The sequence below is a fragment of the Aplidium turbinatum genome, chromosome 4 (assembly GCF_918807975.1).
Source record: "Aplidium turbinatum chromosome 4, kaAplTurb1.1, whole genome shotgun sequence".
In the NCBI taxonomy this organism is placed as follows: Eukaryota; Metazoa; Chordata; class Ascidiacea; order Aplousobranchia; family Polyclinidae; genus Aplidium; species Aplidium turbinatum.
Window position 1 is genome coordinate 37,174,458 of NC_137475.1, and position 18,394 is coordinate 37,192,851.

Sequence of the window (18,394 nt, forward strand, 5' to 3'; positions counted from 1 at the left end):
TTATATATAATAAGTTAAATAGGTATAAATTTCTGAAGAAATCTGCTATCTAAAGTTATTGTCTCACCGACTTTAAACGAATTCAGTGAGAAATTTTCAGCTAGCTTCTTTTCTGGCGACTTTTTTCAAATTTGCCATAATGGAAGTGTTCGCAATTCGAAGTCCATTTTTCAAGTGTTTGTCTGTCAGATCCAATCGATAGGGGAATTTTATGATGAGTTTTCTAAAACGCCCATTTTAGAAAGAAAATTGTTCCCTCAAATACGTTGAGCCAAAAAGAGCCATTTTTAAAGCCATCAATTTTTTGCATGAAATTAACTTTGCCTATGACGCGAACTGTAAGCTCATCGCTTTCAATGAAAAACTATGAATCCACGCAATCCAAAAGCCGCAACCAAAATCAATACTAGCCCAAACACCTACAATCCGCGACTGCTTAATTTTTCCCAGAACTCTAAAGCAAAACTAGCCCAATTCCGCGGGAAAGCCGCGGAACTGGCAACTTGCCAGCAATTTACAGGGTTGTGAATTGCAACGTTCGCTTTGCACAAGCCATGTTGGAACATAGTTACATCATCATAAGTATAAATAATAAATTGGACTCAGGAGGTAGGCGTATAAGTTTTGCAACGAAAGGGGGATAAATTAAAAATGGCTTGCACGTACCAGACTAAACTAAATTAAAAACTTGTTTCAGACCCAGGGTGACTGTAGGGCCCCGAGAACTTGACGAGACCAACTCCTGTTGTTTGGATGCAGTGCATTTGTCTTAAAATTGTCTTGATTTCGGGCCCCAACATCCCATTGGTACCGGACCCAAACAACCCTCTCAACGGTACTGGACTTGAAATGCTGCAACTGTATAGACTTGCTCAAGGCCATGAAAATTAAAAAGTCTCTTCACAAAAGTCTGTCCTCAGTACATGACTGAACGCACAGAATTTGTGCGCTAGTTTAGCATCAAGTCACATTTTCTTCTAGCTTCAAGTTACTAGATTACATGCGTCAATAGCCTATAGCCTAATTGTCTTTTATCGGGTTTAGCAGTGTGGCAAAGAAAAGTGACAAAAATTTTCTTGTATTCTCCGCGGTTGACTTTGAACTAATGCAAGCAGATGTAAAGATATAATAGCACATCGGCATGCAAGCCTACAGCATAATATGCACAATTGCGGACGAAAAACAGCACGAGATGCAGTGTGTTGAGAACATAATACGACACAGATAAAATTAAATCTGATATGCTGAATACGAAAACAATCTGTCTCAATACAAAGACGATGAGACTACACAATATACCAAAAGACGACGATGAACGCTTTTGTACATTGTGAAAATGATGCGTCACTGTTGGGTTTTTCACCTCAAATGGGTAAAAAAAAACACAAATACACTTTGTTTATGAAAGCCGGCCCTTCTGAATCGCTTTGACGTCTCAGCACGTGGAAGAAATATAAAAATACTGATTCCATGAAATATAGTTATTACTTTCTAAAACCTCTACAGCCTGTTTCACCTTAAAAAAGGGGATCATCAGAAGGTCGTTATTCAAATAGAATAGTCTATTCATCAGAAAGTCCTTATTCAAATAGAATATTTTATCTATCAGAAGGTTCTCATGCAAGTCGAATATTCTATTTAAACAAGGACCTTCTGATAATCCCCCTTTTAGGGTGAAACAGGCTGTAGAGGTTTTAGAATAAGTATTTGATGTAATTTGCTCTGCTTGGCTTTTTTGCTTGGCATTGAGCACTTATGGTAGTATTAATAGTATTTATTCTTTAAAAATACTGAGTTGTGTTCACAAAGATGACGAAATCCAGCCGATATAGCATTAATTGTGGAATTAAGATTTTATAATATTGAACGTTGTAGAAAAGAAATGTTTTCAAACAGACAATACTTTGTTGTTGAAGTTTACCATAGAAAGCTAAAAATAAAGACGTTAATACACGAATTTTCATAGCCAGGGCGTATTTGAACTTTTCACCAAAGTTAACACAAGCAAATCTTCAATCCACCAATGGCTTAAACAGGTTGAAAAGGTCAAATCCTACTATTTCGGATATAAAACAGCAGATTAGCACGTAAAAGAGCAAAAATTGCTTTGGCCTGCTTTAAAATGTAAGTTACGTGCTGATTTCTTGCTCTTAAAACCAAACAGCACTCAATGAGCATTACGACGAGTTGACTAGCAAGAGACGGTAAAAACAACGGAATGCAGCAAATGGCAATCATTGGAGACTGACACAAAATTACTTTTAATACATGTAAACATCTAAGCAAAAGAACTACATATAAACCAGATTCTAAACTATATCATAATTAAGTCAAAAGCAGTATATCACCACTATTATTGTATTTATACTGTGTGCCTTCCGAACTGATGCAACATGTACAGAAATAAGTGGTCTGCAGTGTTCGCCCAATCCTAAACCACGGGTAATTCTCACTACCATGCCACTCCACCTCGTATCGATTCCACAGAAGTTTCTTCTTGCATGTTAACAGAATTGTGGTTTTTCACATTCAGTCACCGTAAGTAGACTCCAAATCGATGTAAAAAATACCACTTTGTTAACTAGCCAGGTCATTTTTACATGTCACAGGTAAGTTTTAAAGAAGGTTTAGTGAACTGAATTTCTAGCCTGGTGAGGTGCGCATGTATTACACAAGGAGGTGGGTTCGAGTCTTGGCAAATCTTCAGTCTTTTCTTTTCAAAACAGCTCATGGCAGTCGTGTGACAGCTGCAATGCGGTGGCCGTAATGTAACGCATGTCACAGATTCATTGTTTGGTTTTCGAGAAAATAATGTAATCTAGACAGGAAATAATATTTGGTTTAAAAACAAAACCATGTTAAAGCATGCTTGCTTTTCTTAATTGACTGGATAGCGAGCGATTACCTTCTTGACGCCATGGTAACGGCTTGACGACAGGTAGACACAAATCAGCAGTGGGCACAAAGCAATTCAAAGTAAAGTCTCAGTTATTTTTTCAATCCGAGAATAAAGATTTTACTAATCAAATCAATCCATGAAATGTAGTGTTCATCATGATGCACAAACCTCCAGATTCAGTATTTAAAAAAAAACGTGAACACAGTCATAGGTTCGGCTTCAACTTTCAAGCTTACATGTTTTGTACATTTGTATGACATCTGCGCGTATCTACAGAAAGAAATGAAGTGTTTCTTTCAACAGTGAAATGCGAATGGTTAAATACACTGACTATGCTGCGAAAAATTGCCTGCTCCACAAGGAAACGTTACCGACTTCAAATAAGCATGGCTAGCATTATGCAATTCGCAATGAACTTTCCATAAAGTGAAACTACAAAATGCAAACAATTGCTTGTAGGTTGACTACCATGTGAAGTCGCAAACAAAACATTTGCTTGTAATTGATGCTTTTTATAGATTGTGAACTTGACTACAAACAAGCTTAGAATAAATATATTATGCTGAATGAATAGCTATCATTAAACAATTATGTTTTATTTTTTTTACAAAAGATAAAATAAATGTCATCACTGTAAAAGATATAAATAACGCAGCAGTGTACAATAGTTTACAACAGCCAAATATTTCCACAACGCAATATCAAACAACATTAAATTAAAATGAAAATGCGTGATTTGCTTGGAAATGAAGATCAAACTTTTCCGTTCAGGTTTTATTAATGTTTGGCTACAATAGTACACGATTAGCAAAAGTCCTTTAAACAGCACATACGGAACTTTGATGCAAGGTGCAACACAGCCTATTCAACGCCTGCAGCAGAGCAGAACTGTTGATAGGCTCTTGTCACCTAATGCTATTGTAACTTTTTACGTCGATCAGATGTTTCCTTATCCACCTCGACATTGACTGTAGTCTCCCGTTGCCCAAAAACAAATTTGAGCGTATTTTAAGGGAGTTATTCGCACTCCAGTATTGTACTCTTTCGGGGGCTGGCCTTCACCCATGTCTACCCATTGATGGCCAGAGAAAATCCCTATAACCCTACGGTCCCAGGATGAAGTTTCTCTGTCGTACAATCTTACATAAATGCCAGCTCCGGATGTTCCTTTCTGTGCATCACAGTAGTGGTACATCATCTCAGAAGACTGTTCCTCAACTTGGCAATATCGGTATAGTAGATCCTTGCTCTTGCCTTGGTCAAAAGCTGTAAAATGAATTCGCTGGTTTCGAGGCAAGTGCTCTTTGACTGGACTGATTCCGATCTTCATATGTGAAGCCCCAAGTGGCCGTTTTAATTCGATGACAGCGTAATCGTATTCGACCATTAATTGCGGATGACGACGACCTTTTTTCAGCACCCACGACTGGGGGATGTGTGTTTTCTTTGCACGAATCCATTTGAATTTTTTTGGTGGTTTAAGAGCGCTACGTCGAGATCTAACCAAGGCGTTTCCATTGCTTTCTTCATTAGCGACCTTTCTTCTGCGTTGTTTTCTGCCGCGATTTTTCTTCCCTTTCTTCCTCTTCTTTTTGTTTCTTCTTTTGATTTTCCTATTGATGAATTTTCCTATTCTCAGCTTTTTCACTCCCTGCAAAAAAAAGCAAATAAGATAAGCTATCAATATAGCATAGGCTGGAATGTGATTATGCATACGCGGATAATACTCCATATATTTTGGTGGAAAGGACGATTTAAACCATCACAACAGACACTTTTGAAAGTGAGCTCTTGTCCAACTCATGTCATACAGTACAGTCAACGATATAATTAATAAATCTCCCGCAATAGCCTACTGCTCTGTTTAAACGGCACAGCCTACGTAGTATAGGCCTACACCACTTAATTATCGTTATAGAAATTTGTACGCTCAAAAGATGTAGAGTGTGAAAAATTTATACTTGGGAGTAAGAAAATTTTTGTCAATTCCAGTTGATGCTCAACTCTGTCATAGATGTGCCACAACCTACAGGGCTAAAGGTCAATTTACATATCAAGTTACTGCAGGCTACAAAAAGCTCCATATTCATCTTGAAGTCTACAATTAAAATAAAGTGTTTACTGTTCATACCGTACATTGAATTATTATCTAAAACATCTGACGGTATCTTAAACACTCAGCCCCAGACAGAAAATAAACCGAAACAAAAAGATAGATACAAAACCATAGCCTACATTTAAACCTTGTTGGTAAAAGTTTAAGCTTTTATTTCTATTTTATTGTTTTCGTGTGTGGTAGAGGAGTAAATGTCCTAATAAAGCACTCTTCAAGTACGATAGAAGTCTATCAATTATCCGTATAAATCAAGATTTTGGTGTTGAAGAACAGTTCGGCATAATTTTATTATAGCTACATAATTCCATGAATTAACAATGTCTAATAAAGTAAAATATCATACACCCAACTAGCCAATCATTGTCGGCAGCAGTGGTCGAGTGGTTAGCGCGTTGGGCTCGCAGTCGAGAGCCTGCATGTTTGACTCCAGCCACCCGCACTTGCTGTTGTTTCTCTGGGCAAGAAACTTTACGATAATTGCCTCTACCCAGTGATCGATTTCGAGTAATGGGTAGTACCAAGTTTAAGTCATAAGTAGAGTAGACAACCGGAAACAGACACAAATAGCGCTCAAGTCCGCTTTCCGCAATGCAGAATAAAGATATGAAAAACAAACAAACAAAGTCTATCCCACTCTCTGTGAATAGTGTAAAGCATGAGAATTATAAGGTATTTTGTGATAAGTGCCCATCGTTGGCTTTACTATCCTACTCTTTGTGAACGTAAACTATGAAAATAATAAGGTATTTTTTCACAAGAGGCCTTCACCAGCCACACCTTACATAGAGTAAGCTACCTTTCGTTGGGGTGGGAATTCAGCTGCTAATCAGCTGAATTCCCTCATGCTGAAACCAGAAGATATCGGACTAACCGCTGGACTATGGCATTGTTTGCGCTTTTCAACATTACATTTCGTGTTTGCAATGTGGCTTTGATGTTGTCAAATGTTATGCACAAGCAATCATTCGATGGTACAAAACAAAACTCTTGAAGATTTGAATCAAAGGTGGCGCTTTGCCTAAAGGCAAGCAAAGCGTGCAAGGAAAACTAGTGCGTCTTCAGTCGGTAGTTACAGATTAGACATCTAATCTTGCAACTTGAAAGAAGTAAAACGTTTTAACATAAGAAATGTACATGTACAACCCAGTGACAACTAACGACCGGAACAAAGTAAGGAAATGTAAAGCATTCGTTCAGATTGAGATTAGATCTGTGGTGCAAGAATAGCAACATATCTCTTGTAAAACTAATTTATGTCTTAACTAAATCACACTTGAAACCTATTTCGCTTTTCAAACGTGATATTCTATCTTTGGATCGAATTTAATTCAAGATTGTACTTTCGATTCAAAAATGGAAAAAAAAAACTTTGAAGGAAGCTGACTCCATGGGAAGTTAAACGACGGCAAATATGAATTGATGACGAAATTGTTACATAAAAGTTAAGCTCACTGGTAAAGGCGGTGGTCAAATATCCTTGTGGCATGAATTAGTGGTGCGATACTGACGAGCCAAGCCTCATGGGCGAAACACGGTGTCAATTCTTGCTGCAATCGGCTTCCGAAAAACATAGTAGTTGATTGGATGGTATAACTAAATGGCCAGCGTGGAAGCTACACCGTTATGGTTAGCAAATCGCAATTGCTTGTTGTACAGCCTTGTGCTGATAGCCAGGAAGAACGCTCTCTGCTTCACTAGGTTTGAAACAGTTGAAAAAATAATAGAATTAAAAAAATACGAAGTGATTTTTTCCTTTCCAGGCTACTTGGAAAAATTTTGAGCTCCTAAAATGATCCCAGGCCAGCAAAAGTACCTCGTGGACCCTCCTGCTAAAGCTTCAGATCGTGCCGACAGGTTATAATCGTTTTTTAGATACAAAAAACATGCTGATTTTTGCTGCAATGACTTGAAAAGAAAAGCATTGGCGTCATCACGTAATAGCTAAAAGCAGAAAGTATCTGCAAAGAGGTTTGCTATGTTCCAGCACATGTAATGGAAGAATTAATTCAATTTTGCAACCATAGAACAAGAAAGCAGCAATTCAGAAAGCATACGAACTGTTAGTCATATTTTTCAACCGCATCAGTATCTATCATCAGTAACTAAGAGACACAGTTATCGACAAAGTAGGCCTAAGTGTTGGTTTTAATGCCCTTTAACGCAGGTTACTCTTCTTATACAAAATAGTGTTTGCATTAAATAACGATTGGAGTTGGAGGTTGCAAATACTTGATCAAGGTCAAGGCCTTCCGCCTGCATTCAGCGATGCGTAGATTTTGCGGATGAACTGAGATAGGAAATAAATCACTTCCCCAGGTGTGTTAAATCATTTAAAGTACTCAGTGGTTCTCAACCAGGAGTCCGCGGAACCCAAGGGGTCCGTGAAAGTTTCCGAGTTTGAAGCATGATTGATAAATTACAAAATTAAAATTTAGTTGTGCATTATTTGTGTATTACCGCCATTCTCAAACTGTACGTCGCGACGCATTGATGCGTCGTTTGAAATTTTATAGGCACAAAGGTTTGGTTTCCTGACTAAAAAAATCACATACCGTAAATCAGTTAAATCTTTTAATAAGGCCACGTTTAACTTAATTCTTTTGAGACAGCACTCACAGTTTTGCCATGACTGTGATTACAACAAAATATTGATGACAAATGAAAAAAGGGAGATATTCTTTGTAACGGTTGCAAAAACTCTTGTAACGGTTGCAATTAATTTTTGATAAAATTTATAAAAAAAATTAAAATTAAATCAGGATATAAATTACTGATTTTTCATCCTGTGTGCCAACATATAGCTTATATAACTTCTTCAATGTCATCAAACGTCATAAGTGCGTCACAAGTTTAGCAAATTTTTCTAAGTGTGTCGCTTTGAAACGCCCGGTTATAAAACATTGTAAAACGGTCTGCCAAGACAAAAAGGTTGAGAACCACTGATTTAAAGCTTCAAGTAAAATAACAATAAATCAATGAAGCACCTGCATAATGTGAAGTAAAAAAAATTCTCAAAATATTCACAGCGTTACGCAAATCTTACAACATCGTAGGTAAAGAAATGGTCCATCTTTTTAGGTAAAACCAGAAATATTATGCACAGCGAAATTACGAGCCACGAAACCTTATGATGTAAGTTTTTTTACTTTTTATGGCTCTTAAACCACCAACAAAAGCCCGACCATTGACATTCAAAACATACATATGTTGTAAAATGCAAAGGATTGCAAAAAGCATTGTGTTTTCAAATGTTTGTAAATGAAAGGCTCAAATGCGGTTTACTTGATCAATGTGGAGTCGAAACATAAAGTTTAATGGGAGTTTTGTTAAAGGTTCAAGTTAACAAATTTGTGATCTAATTTACGCTGCCAAACGCTAAACAAATGCAAATAACTACAGCAGTTGCTCTCTGTTTTGTATTACAACGTTAAAGCTGTCAAAGAAACGAAGAAAAGTTTTCAAACATTTAACAAATGAGCAAAGGTATGGAAACGTCTGCATTTCTTCAAATAAATTGACGTCAGTTAAGATTGTGTATTTCGTTTCAGAATAATAACAAGAGAACAAATGATCTGCTGACAGTTTGCTAAATGTTCAAAGGAGTAATCGTTTCTTCAATTCTCAGTACCATGCAAGTTGTGGCTCCTACGTCACTTTTTATCTTTCTGGCCAAAAATTCCCACCAGTTAGCGAATCAGTCTTTGTTACAGTGGTTCAACGTCTGCAGCAGTTAAATCTATAGCAAAAAGGTCTGATGTGCTGGCTGGAAAATTCCTCTGTTGCAGCAGAACCTTTTCAACCGCGTGTGCTCACCTGGGGGTGTGGCAGAATTTCGAAAAGTAAAGAAATATTTTGTCGTTTGGTTTTCTGTCAATTTTATGAATCACATAAAGGTAAATATGCTCCAGTGTTACAGCATTAAATACCTTGACCAGAAATGTTTGATTTATGGGTTTTACTTTTACCAATTCTTGTTTTGTTTCACCGCAAATCTTCCCAATTAAGAATAACAATATTTTTAACTCTAATTTTATTCCGAAAGCGACTAACTGGATGACTTGTGTATTGCTGTTATTCCCTTCTCGCTCAACTGTGGCAGAACACCAATTGGGCTATGTTACTGCTTTCGTAAGTGTAGGCCTTGCTAGCCTATTTCCAAATATCAGTGTGTAATATGGGTATTAGGTAAGCAACACAGACCGGAAAATTTAATTTAATTGATGTGTAGCAGCTTAGGGGAAATCTAAATGTATTGCAAAACGTTAATAGCCTAACCATGTTTAATTTTCCACAGCATGAAATTACGCAGGCATTGGATACAGTGCATGGGCTTAGCAAGTTGTTTCAAAACCAGACACAATTTCGTGAGGCATTCAAAAAAGTATAAACCAATCAATCAACATTGAACCAGCGCTTTAATATTTTATGTAATTTTATCAAACAATTTCACGTCAACCCAGATGTCGCTCTGGCAACCTAATTGGCTCCCTGCACAGTCACTGCGGTTGCCTGTAAAACAACCGAATAGCTTAATCAATTCTCTCGTGGCTTTGCTGTTCGGAAAAGCTTCCGTTCATTAGCTTTAATTGAACTTTGAAAAAGTAAACGAAAACCGCAGAATTCCGTCACAATACTTTACAATTGCCTGAAGGTGCCTGAAGGTGCCTGAAGGTGGACACGAAGATTGACTTCCTTACCTTCCCGTTCACTTGATCTAAATCTTCACCCACCGGGTGTAAGCCAGGGTACGACAAACAAAACAGTTGTTCTGGAACAATCAAATTTTTCTAGTGGCTTCATGTTCTATTCATTCTGTGAATAGCCTTATCTCTAGCTTTTTGGTGTAAAGTATTTCAATAAACGCAACACGGTTTGGATAGGAAATTGTGGGTAAGCAAAAGGCAACAATACTTTGACCTTTTGACAGAAAGCGGAAACATCCAATTAGGTATTGCCACTAAATTTATTTTTCTTAATTTGTCAATAAGGAAATGGTTGGCGCATAAATTGCTTGAAAATTGAAACTCGGTTAAATCCATTGCCAAATATAAATTGCATAACATATATTTCACAATAGTGCGACCTTCAATTGTTATCACGTTCAACAACATCTAGGTCTCAAAATAAAGCAATTTTGGATAAATCACTGCGAAAACAAAAATCCGCTTCGGAAGTCTGATCTGACGTCTATTAGCAAAATGGTTATACAGTATTGAAGTTCTATCAGACCACATCCGCATATATGGCCAAAGACCGCAGTATTTGTGAGCAGTATGCGAATATTTTGTGTTAACCGAAGAGAGCGTTTTGTTTTCCGTTGAAACACCCATCGACAAAGTGTCTGTACTTTGATCGGCTGTGCTATGCAAATGCATTGCAACGAAACGGTTAACAGCTAATCTGAACCATTGTTAGTTCCAGGAAAGAATGAAACATTGCCGCAATTCCTGGTCACATGTGAGACTGCCAGCATGCATACTTTTACAAAAGCACATTCACGACCTACTAGAACACGGCCAAATATGTTGCTATTTGAGGAAATTTCTAAGAGTCTGAATTGTTACAATCGTAGCTATGATAAACCTGTCATCTTGCCATTACCAGAAGTATGTAAAATAAGTAATATTTGCACCTAGACATATGTTTGGCTTGTTTAATTGGAGATTAGGTATGTACGTTGAGCACAGTTTACACAATAAGAATGTAATATGTAAGACTTTTCAACTGCACCCTGGAGGTAGTATCGTTTGGTGCAATTGCATGTTCCATTTAAAATATCAAGGATTTTTTGTGCATTCAAAGTTGTAAGCTGTTCGTTGGATGTGTCAATTTAAATTTTAATTCGTTTGTTTTTCGCCAAGTTTAGTTTTGCAAGTAAAATATGGCTATTGGCGAAACATCCCACTTTACAAAAAAACCTAACGACTGTATGGTGAGACTACCTCCAGGATGCAGTTTGAAAGTCTTACATATTTTACATATTATTGCATAAATTGTGCTTAACATACATATCTAATCTCTGGTAAAACAAGCCAAAAATATGTCTAGATGCAAATGTTGCTTGTTTTACATAGGCTACTTCTGTAAGTGGAAAAATGACAGGTTTATCATGGCTATGATTGTAACAATTCAGACTCTTAGAAATTTTCCCAAATAGCAACATATTTGGCCGTGTTTTAGTAGGCCGTGGCACATTCTTTTAAACATCAAGTTGAAACAGCTGAGCACAGAAAAATATATCACGTTAAATTGTTTTCACATCTGAAGAACTTTCCTGCTGCTGAATTGCTGGATTACCTCAATGTTGACAATGGGGACTTTGGGTAAGCTTCATTAAAAAGAGCAATTCTTTATTAATTTGACATAAATTGCATCAATGCAAAACGCAAGCCTTTCATTCGTTATAAACTTTCGACAGCGCATAGCGAAGATTAACTTCCTGATAGCATCGCACAACCACCCACGGATTTCAAGCAAAGAGCAATTGAGTAGGCGGGATAGCAGAGAGTCGTGGAGACTTGTTGTAAACGTCAAAGGGACCCCATAATGTACATAGGGTTACTCAAAGCAAAGTTCCAACGAATTTTTTGTAGAAACGAAAAATTTGGAAATATTTTTGAACTAAAAACTCGTACGCATGAATATTTGGTTATCCGTTTCGTAATTCTCTGCGTATCGATACCAAGACAAGCATTTTGTGTCGAAACGAAACAAAAAAAATTCGAATTTGCAAGCAGGCTTGCAGATCCAATCAGCAGTTTCGATCGATATGATGTAACACGATGGCTGCTGTACACTTGTACAGTCGCTTTTGTATGACGTCATCACGAGTACGAAACTCTTTCATGAACAAGAACGGCCCAATATCGATTTTTTCAATGTGTCTCTGTGCTGCTACAGCACGGAAAATTTGTAGCTAATGGATTTACGTTAGTTTACGTAAAACTAAACCTCACAAAAGCTTAAAGCAGCTTTTCACAATAGCCAAAGACTGGCAACTATGTAGGAGACGCATAACAACAACCATAGAGTGTTGCCATATTTTGACTGTGCAGGCTGGTTGCAGGTAGCGCTATTTTTGTGCGAAGGGAGGAGTTGCGTTTGAAATGGGCATCGCCTTAGAATAATCAATAACAACACTATTGAAACTGATACAAGCCACGCAAAGTACTCAACCTCTTTCTAAACCACCAAAAAAGGCATCCTACCTTATGCATATTTAAATTTAGTAACAGGATTCCCAAAGTGGGTTTCACGGAACACAAAGATTCCATAACAATTTTGAAAGTTGTCATGATCTACGGACCTAGTTTTAAAAAGCTTTAGTTTGTTTGACTGTTCTGGTTCCTTGTAGTGTTCCGCAGACAAAAACTTCGGAAAATACTGGACTACTAAAAACATTTTTAAAGCGATGGATTGATAAAAAACACATATTTTTAGACCGTTTCTTAAAACTTTCCTATATGAAAGAAAATTTGAAGAAGTTATACGGTATTGATTCGGCCCATAAAACACGCTATCTAACGACGAACATTTTTACATAATCTACAGTAATTTGCATAAATGAAAATTGCACTGCAAATATGTTAAAACAAATAATTCAAACAATTCATCAAAAAACTCTCAATTATAAAAAAACGTTTTGGAGTTCAGACATATGCAAATATTATAAAAAAGAAAGTTAACAGTATAAACCACACACAGCATAAATGTATTTTATTTCAGTGTAACCTACAATTATATCAAAGACACACGCTCGCTCACACAGTTTTTACTGTATAATTGGAAAGAAAAAATACGACATTTGTCATAAAAGATAAGTATATCGATTTAACCAAAATAGCCACATGATTTAATGGGCATGGAGTTTAAAAGTAACTCTTTAAACAACTTCAAAATGTAAAAGCAAAATTCTTAAAGAATTTAAGAGCTTTGTTTAATGAAAACTAGTTTATATTTAGCTAAACGCAGTAATCCTATACCATGTCATAATAGACATCACAAAGCTTCACTAATTGGACGAACCAAGTTCTAATTCTCATGGGTGATAGTTTAGACAGCACTAAGGTCTAAAAAACGGTAAATTTTATGTTCAGAAATGGCAATAAGTAAGTTGTTAGGCACTGGAGTTGTGATTTTTGCAGGGTGGGATGTGTATTTTCAGTGCGGAACAATTACTACCCTATTTGAAATTCAAGTCGAATCAAAACTTAACGTACGGTTGTAATGTTAAGAAACATCACGGTAACTCAAATAAACTATTCAAGATACAAAAGAAGAGGTCACATCTTACACTACTTCGAGTGTTACGACAAAAATTGTGAAAACATCCAAAAGCAGCAAGCAACAATGCCAAAAATTTAAAAAAAAACATGTAGTCGACCAAAAGAAGAAAACATGTAGGCTACTGTAGATACATACGCGAATGATACAGATACTTTTACAATACAATGACAATGTTATGTTGTAACTGAGCAAAGGTGTCGTGTTGATGCAAGTGGTTTATTTGTACTGATCGAGTTCCAACCGCATTGATTTGCCACAAAAAGGTGAAGTAAATCAGTTTACCTACACACTGCTGGTTTCCGAAAGGGATGTTGGAGGCCGCCAAAGTGTCTCTCTGAGGAATAACTTTGTCAGGACGACATAAAATATGATTAGTAATTTGATTCTGGACAACGTTTCGGTACAAAAGCTAGTGCTGGTACACGATAAAAACAGCAGGATGTGTGGCGACACGAAAATAGTTACATCACTAGAAACATCATTTTCTTGAAATTATGTCATGAGTCTTTCGTGATTACTTTTAGAAGCATTTTCACAATCCCTTGATATTTTTAACTAAAGCGTTTTCTCGAGTGCTCGTATATCGATTTCACTGACATACATAAAACATGAATTAAAGTAGGCTAAGGGATTTTTAATCCAAAAATGAAACTGAAACACATCTGCTCAAATAGCGTCTTCAATGAATATTTGAAAATCGCGAAGTTTGATGACAATTTGCCATTCACTAAGCGTTTTGCTTTGAGGCAATACGTCTGGCTTTTAACAAAAAAAAAAAAATGCCCAATAACATTTTACGGCCACTGCACACTTAATAGGCTTAAAGTATTCTTCCTTGACCAGTGATCAGGCGTAATTTTGCTCTAACCACAAACCAGCATGTGTACGAATCGTTTTGTCAGCAAGATTGTCAGGTCAAAAATTGGTCAGGTAGCCGTTTCAATGCGACCATTAGAAGATCTTGTACAATGCTAGTCAAGTACTTTCAATAGACGAGCGTTTATGATTACTTAAAATATGTACAAATATTCGACACGTGGTATATTACTGCAGGTCTTTGTCCCATTATCTGATACTTGATATTTAGCTTGCTTGGACCATTTGGGCATCATCCATTGTTACGTATTTGTCATCACAATATCTGCTGATGCAATGTTTGTTGATGTAGTATCGACCAAAATTTGCATTTTTACAGAAAGAGCCAAAACGGACTTCAAGGAATCCAACGTGCGTTTTGCCAGGTATTTTTACAAAGACTCTTTATAGCATATATTAAGAATACACAAATCACTTGAAATTCATTGAAATTCTTTTCGCTTAAGGACATGATATGTTTTTATCCTTAACGCTTTTACCTTTAATAAATTTTATAGACTTGGCGCCTGGTCTATCTCACAAAGCATTAAATACACCCTTGAGCTTAAAACTGTTCAAAGTTTTGTTGTAGTAAAACCAAGTGAGAACTTTTGCTTAAGTGAGAACTTTTTCCTGCGTGAAAAATATTTTTACAACGTAAAATCTTTAAAAAGAAATGTGACCACTAACAATTTCATTAGAAAGAAATTCTTTTGGACGTAGACATTTTTTCATAAAATAGGATTTTTATTTTGTTAGCTTTGTCTTAAATCTTTCATGTAGCAGTGCGTTGTTCGACTGAGTATAGGCTAAATCAAATAATGGACGACACATCGATTTTCAGACAGAAATACAAACAATTTTTTGTTTATTTTACAGTCATGTTGGCTCATTGTCTGGACAAGTGTATTAATAACGGAAAACAGCAGTCTGTATTATAATTTTATCTCATGCCTTTGCTGTATGGAATCATATACCTATGCTAAACTCAGAAACACTATCCAACACCTTTTAAAAAACAGATAAAGCTTTCACAGAGGACTGCAAACTTCTTTCAACAATGTTTTGAGAACTTTTTCGTTTCCAACTAACTCAACCAGTCAAGATTGTCTTTTTGGCGTGCCATTTTTAACGTCTAGTGATGTAAAAAAGCAGCCTTTGCTGGCTGAAAATTTATTTATTGGGACTTAAGTTTCTATACGAGAAACCAGGAAATCAAACATAACGTCAGGCACTTTTTTTGGGGACCGAAACTTTCGGTAAGGAAAGCTGTTGTATTCAACAATTGTTACAAGTGTTGTGGTTGTTTCAAAACTTCCAGGTCAATCCACCCACAAAATTATGATTGTATGCCTGGAGAATATTGCCAAGCCTGCAGATGTAATTTGGTTAAAACTCGCCGCATTGGCCACTAGCTAGCCCCTGGCGCTTCAGAAGTCATTACTATCTAGTGTTCAGGTCGTTCAAGTTGTTTGATGCTGGAAACTCTTAGTCAGCAAATCGGTTCCTTTTTGCAATGATTACACGCCTGCAGACGTCTGATGAATGTAGAAAATAACTGATTTGCTAGCTGGCTAGGCAGGTTATATGGTGATTAGTGGATCAGCAGTCACGTTTTTGAAAACTGGAAATCTCAAGCAAGAAGTTGAAGAGTAAACATTACCTTTTCAAAAACCAACCACAAATCAACAATGAGGACAAATCTGCACACAAAACAACATTTTGTCTGAAACAGACACTCGCAGTAACCAACTAAACATGAGTGGGCAACGCAAATTCTGCCTAACTGGGTACCACAAACTGAAACATGTTCAGGATACGTTGATATGATGATGTTGGAAAATTATTGTAGAACGTCTTATTGTGCTTTAGTGCAACTGATCAAATTCATACTGTTTTAAACTCATCTCGGGTAATATGCGAATCGCTCCCTGTAACAAAAATATATATTGCGTGGCGCTGTATCACGGTTGTTTTACAGTTTACATTAATGGAAAATTAAGAAGTTATGTTTAAACATTCCAAGTTACTACAGTGGAAGCAGATACACCAACTGTGAGAAAAATCACCTATGAAATTTAGGGTACCATTTGATATCAGACAGTAGTTCAGCATAAAAAAAACAATCAAACATGATGTAGAAGCCGTTCTGGCCTGGCAGCATCAACTCAAACTCCAGACAAGCCTGAAGCGTCACAAATCACAATGAAAATAATAGAACCAATTAGATGACGTCACATGATGTACTTCAAGGTTTAACTAGTATTTTTTACATCACATTTACTGTGGATATTAAGCACACTACAAGATGAAGTTTTGCTATTTCAATGCTTGAATCACAACAGCACAACTTTTTGAGAAGTAGAAAATGTCATGAAAACATAAACAGATCTGTTTTCTTCCTGTTGGGTTTACAAAGCTTATCGATTAGAGAGCAAGACGAAAAAGAACGGAAACCGGTGAACAATAGCAAATGTATCTCAGCAAAACCTTATGTTGTTTTCGTGTGTACAAATGTATAAATCCGTTACGCTAATCTGATTTTCAAAAGACAAAACTTTCTAGTGTGACATCCTCATTTTTTACATTATTTTTCATCAGTTAAGGTTTTTCGAGCCTGTTTATGATTCAAATTTTTTAGGGTAAAAATCAAGATTTTAGTGTTTTTGCCTCAAACTTGAAAACATTATTTTTAAACGTGGAATTTAATTCACTAAAACTCCCTAAATTCCGGAAGCAAAAAAGGTGAATGTATTTCTTCGATAGCTACGAAGCCACCAGCACTATTTTGACTCAACGAAAAGCATCCATGCTTCAACCAATTTTTTGATCATTGCCCCTTTAAACCTACTATAAAGATATCCGCTAATGGCTTTGGTCCGCAGTCGGGTGTTTATTTTACCTCAGGACGGTCAATTAAAAGATTAAAAGCTCAACTTGACAATATTTGCTTGATAAACAACCAACACAAAAGAAAAATGCTGTGCGTGTAGCTTAAAAAACTGCGTAGCCTACAGAAAAAGACAGTACAAAATAAAAACGCTCATTCAGTATTAACGCATTGCAGACAATGACAAAAAACGTAATATTAACCACAAACGTACCTTCAAATACCGTTTCCCATTATGAATGCAATGGGCAGATGTGAGTACATGCTTTGGAGACACCAATACGCCGGCGCAGCCTGTTGACAGCTTTACAGCGGTTGAGAAAGGGTACATGGTCGAAAATTTATCCGTAGAAATGGAATGTCGAGTGTCATATCCAAACACAGCTCTTTTTTTGCGACTCAAAATCCCAGATGAAGAAGTAACATTTTCTGTAAATTGCCTACTAATGTCATCATTACTTTGTCGAAGCATTTCTGTTGGGATATCTGATACATTTACCACTGTTTTGAATCGCATGTTTTGTGATACGTCCAATGTCTCATAACTTAAATCGTTCTCGATGTCTTCAAAAGTAAGGGGCTGTTTTCCTTTTTCAACCTGACAATCCAGATCACAGTCTACACGTAGAACATTACGTACATGACCTTTGAACTCTGCTGGACCAGTAGCGACTTCTACTGAGGGTGCAAGATTGGGCAAACGCGGCCGCTGCCAACTAAAGTCCGATATCCTTAATTTCACAGCAGATGAAATACAAACAAGTCCAATCACCGTGAAGATACCAGTAGACCACCAACTGCGAACCATGATGCCTTTTCCGGCAAACAAACTTACTGTAGATCTTTGCAAACTTTGCGATAGCCTAATTACTTGATCTTTTTCTTCGTAACTCAGTTTGTGATATCTTGGAAAAGCAGACGGAGACAATCCGTAATCTGGCGACTTGCTCTAGAACGCTAGGTTACAAATACCTCCGCTTTTTGAACAACGACACAGCACCTTCCCTCGCAAAGCCAACTACGAAATGAGCAATGCCATTGACTATTGTACTCTGAAAAATAGTAAAGGAAAAAAGGCTCGATTACATCGATGGTCCAATAGCCAAGGTTACCAGTTCTGCGGTTTTGCCGCGGAATTGATCTAGTAGTTTTGTTTTACAGTCGCAGGAAAATTTTAGCAGTCGCGGTTGTCTTTTGGTTTCGTTACATTTTCACTGAAATTTTTCACCTGAATAATTTCCTATTACTTGTATACTGAAAGGAATCGCTTCGAAACGAATTGCAAATCTATCAAGGCTGCTTATAAATCTTCTTCGCACATTATTAAAGCTTTCTACTCTATTATCAA

General features: G+C 36.8%; 1 protein-coding gene across 1 annotated transcript; it reads right to left on the minus strand.

Annotated features, from left to right (window-relative positions):
• Positions 1 to 1,068: 1,068 nt before the first annotated feature.
• Positions 1,069 to 18,048, minus strand: LOC145768779 (serine protease 23-like). The gene is made up of 2 exons (XM_082580370.1): positions 17,261 to 18,048; positions 1,069 to 4,550 (listed from the first exon to the last, which is right to left on the minus strand). The coding sequence occupies exons 1-2, from the start codon at positions 17,852 to 17,854 to the stop codon at positions 3,849 to 3,851; spliced, it is 1,296 nt and encodes a 431-aa protein (XP_082436496.1). The 5' UTR covers positions 17,855 to 18,048; the 3' UTR covers positions 1,069 to 3,848.
• Positions 18,049 to 18,394: the final 346 nt, after the last annotated feature.

Coding starts and splice junctions, on each gene's coding strand:
- LOC145768779 (XM_082580370.1), bottom strand. CDS start 17,854: ATGGTTCGCAGTTGGTGGTCTACTGGTATCTTCACGGTGATTGGACTT. Junction 4,551..17,260: donor ATGGGAAACGGTATTTGAAG/GTACGTTTGTGG, acceptor TTTTTTTTGCAG/GGAGTGAAAAAGCTGAGAAT.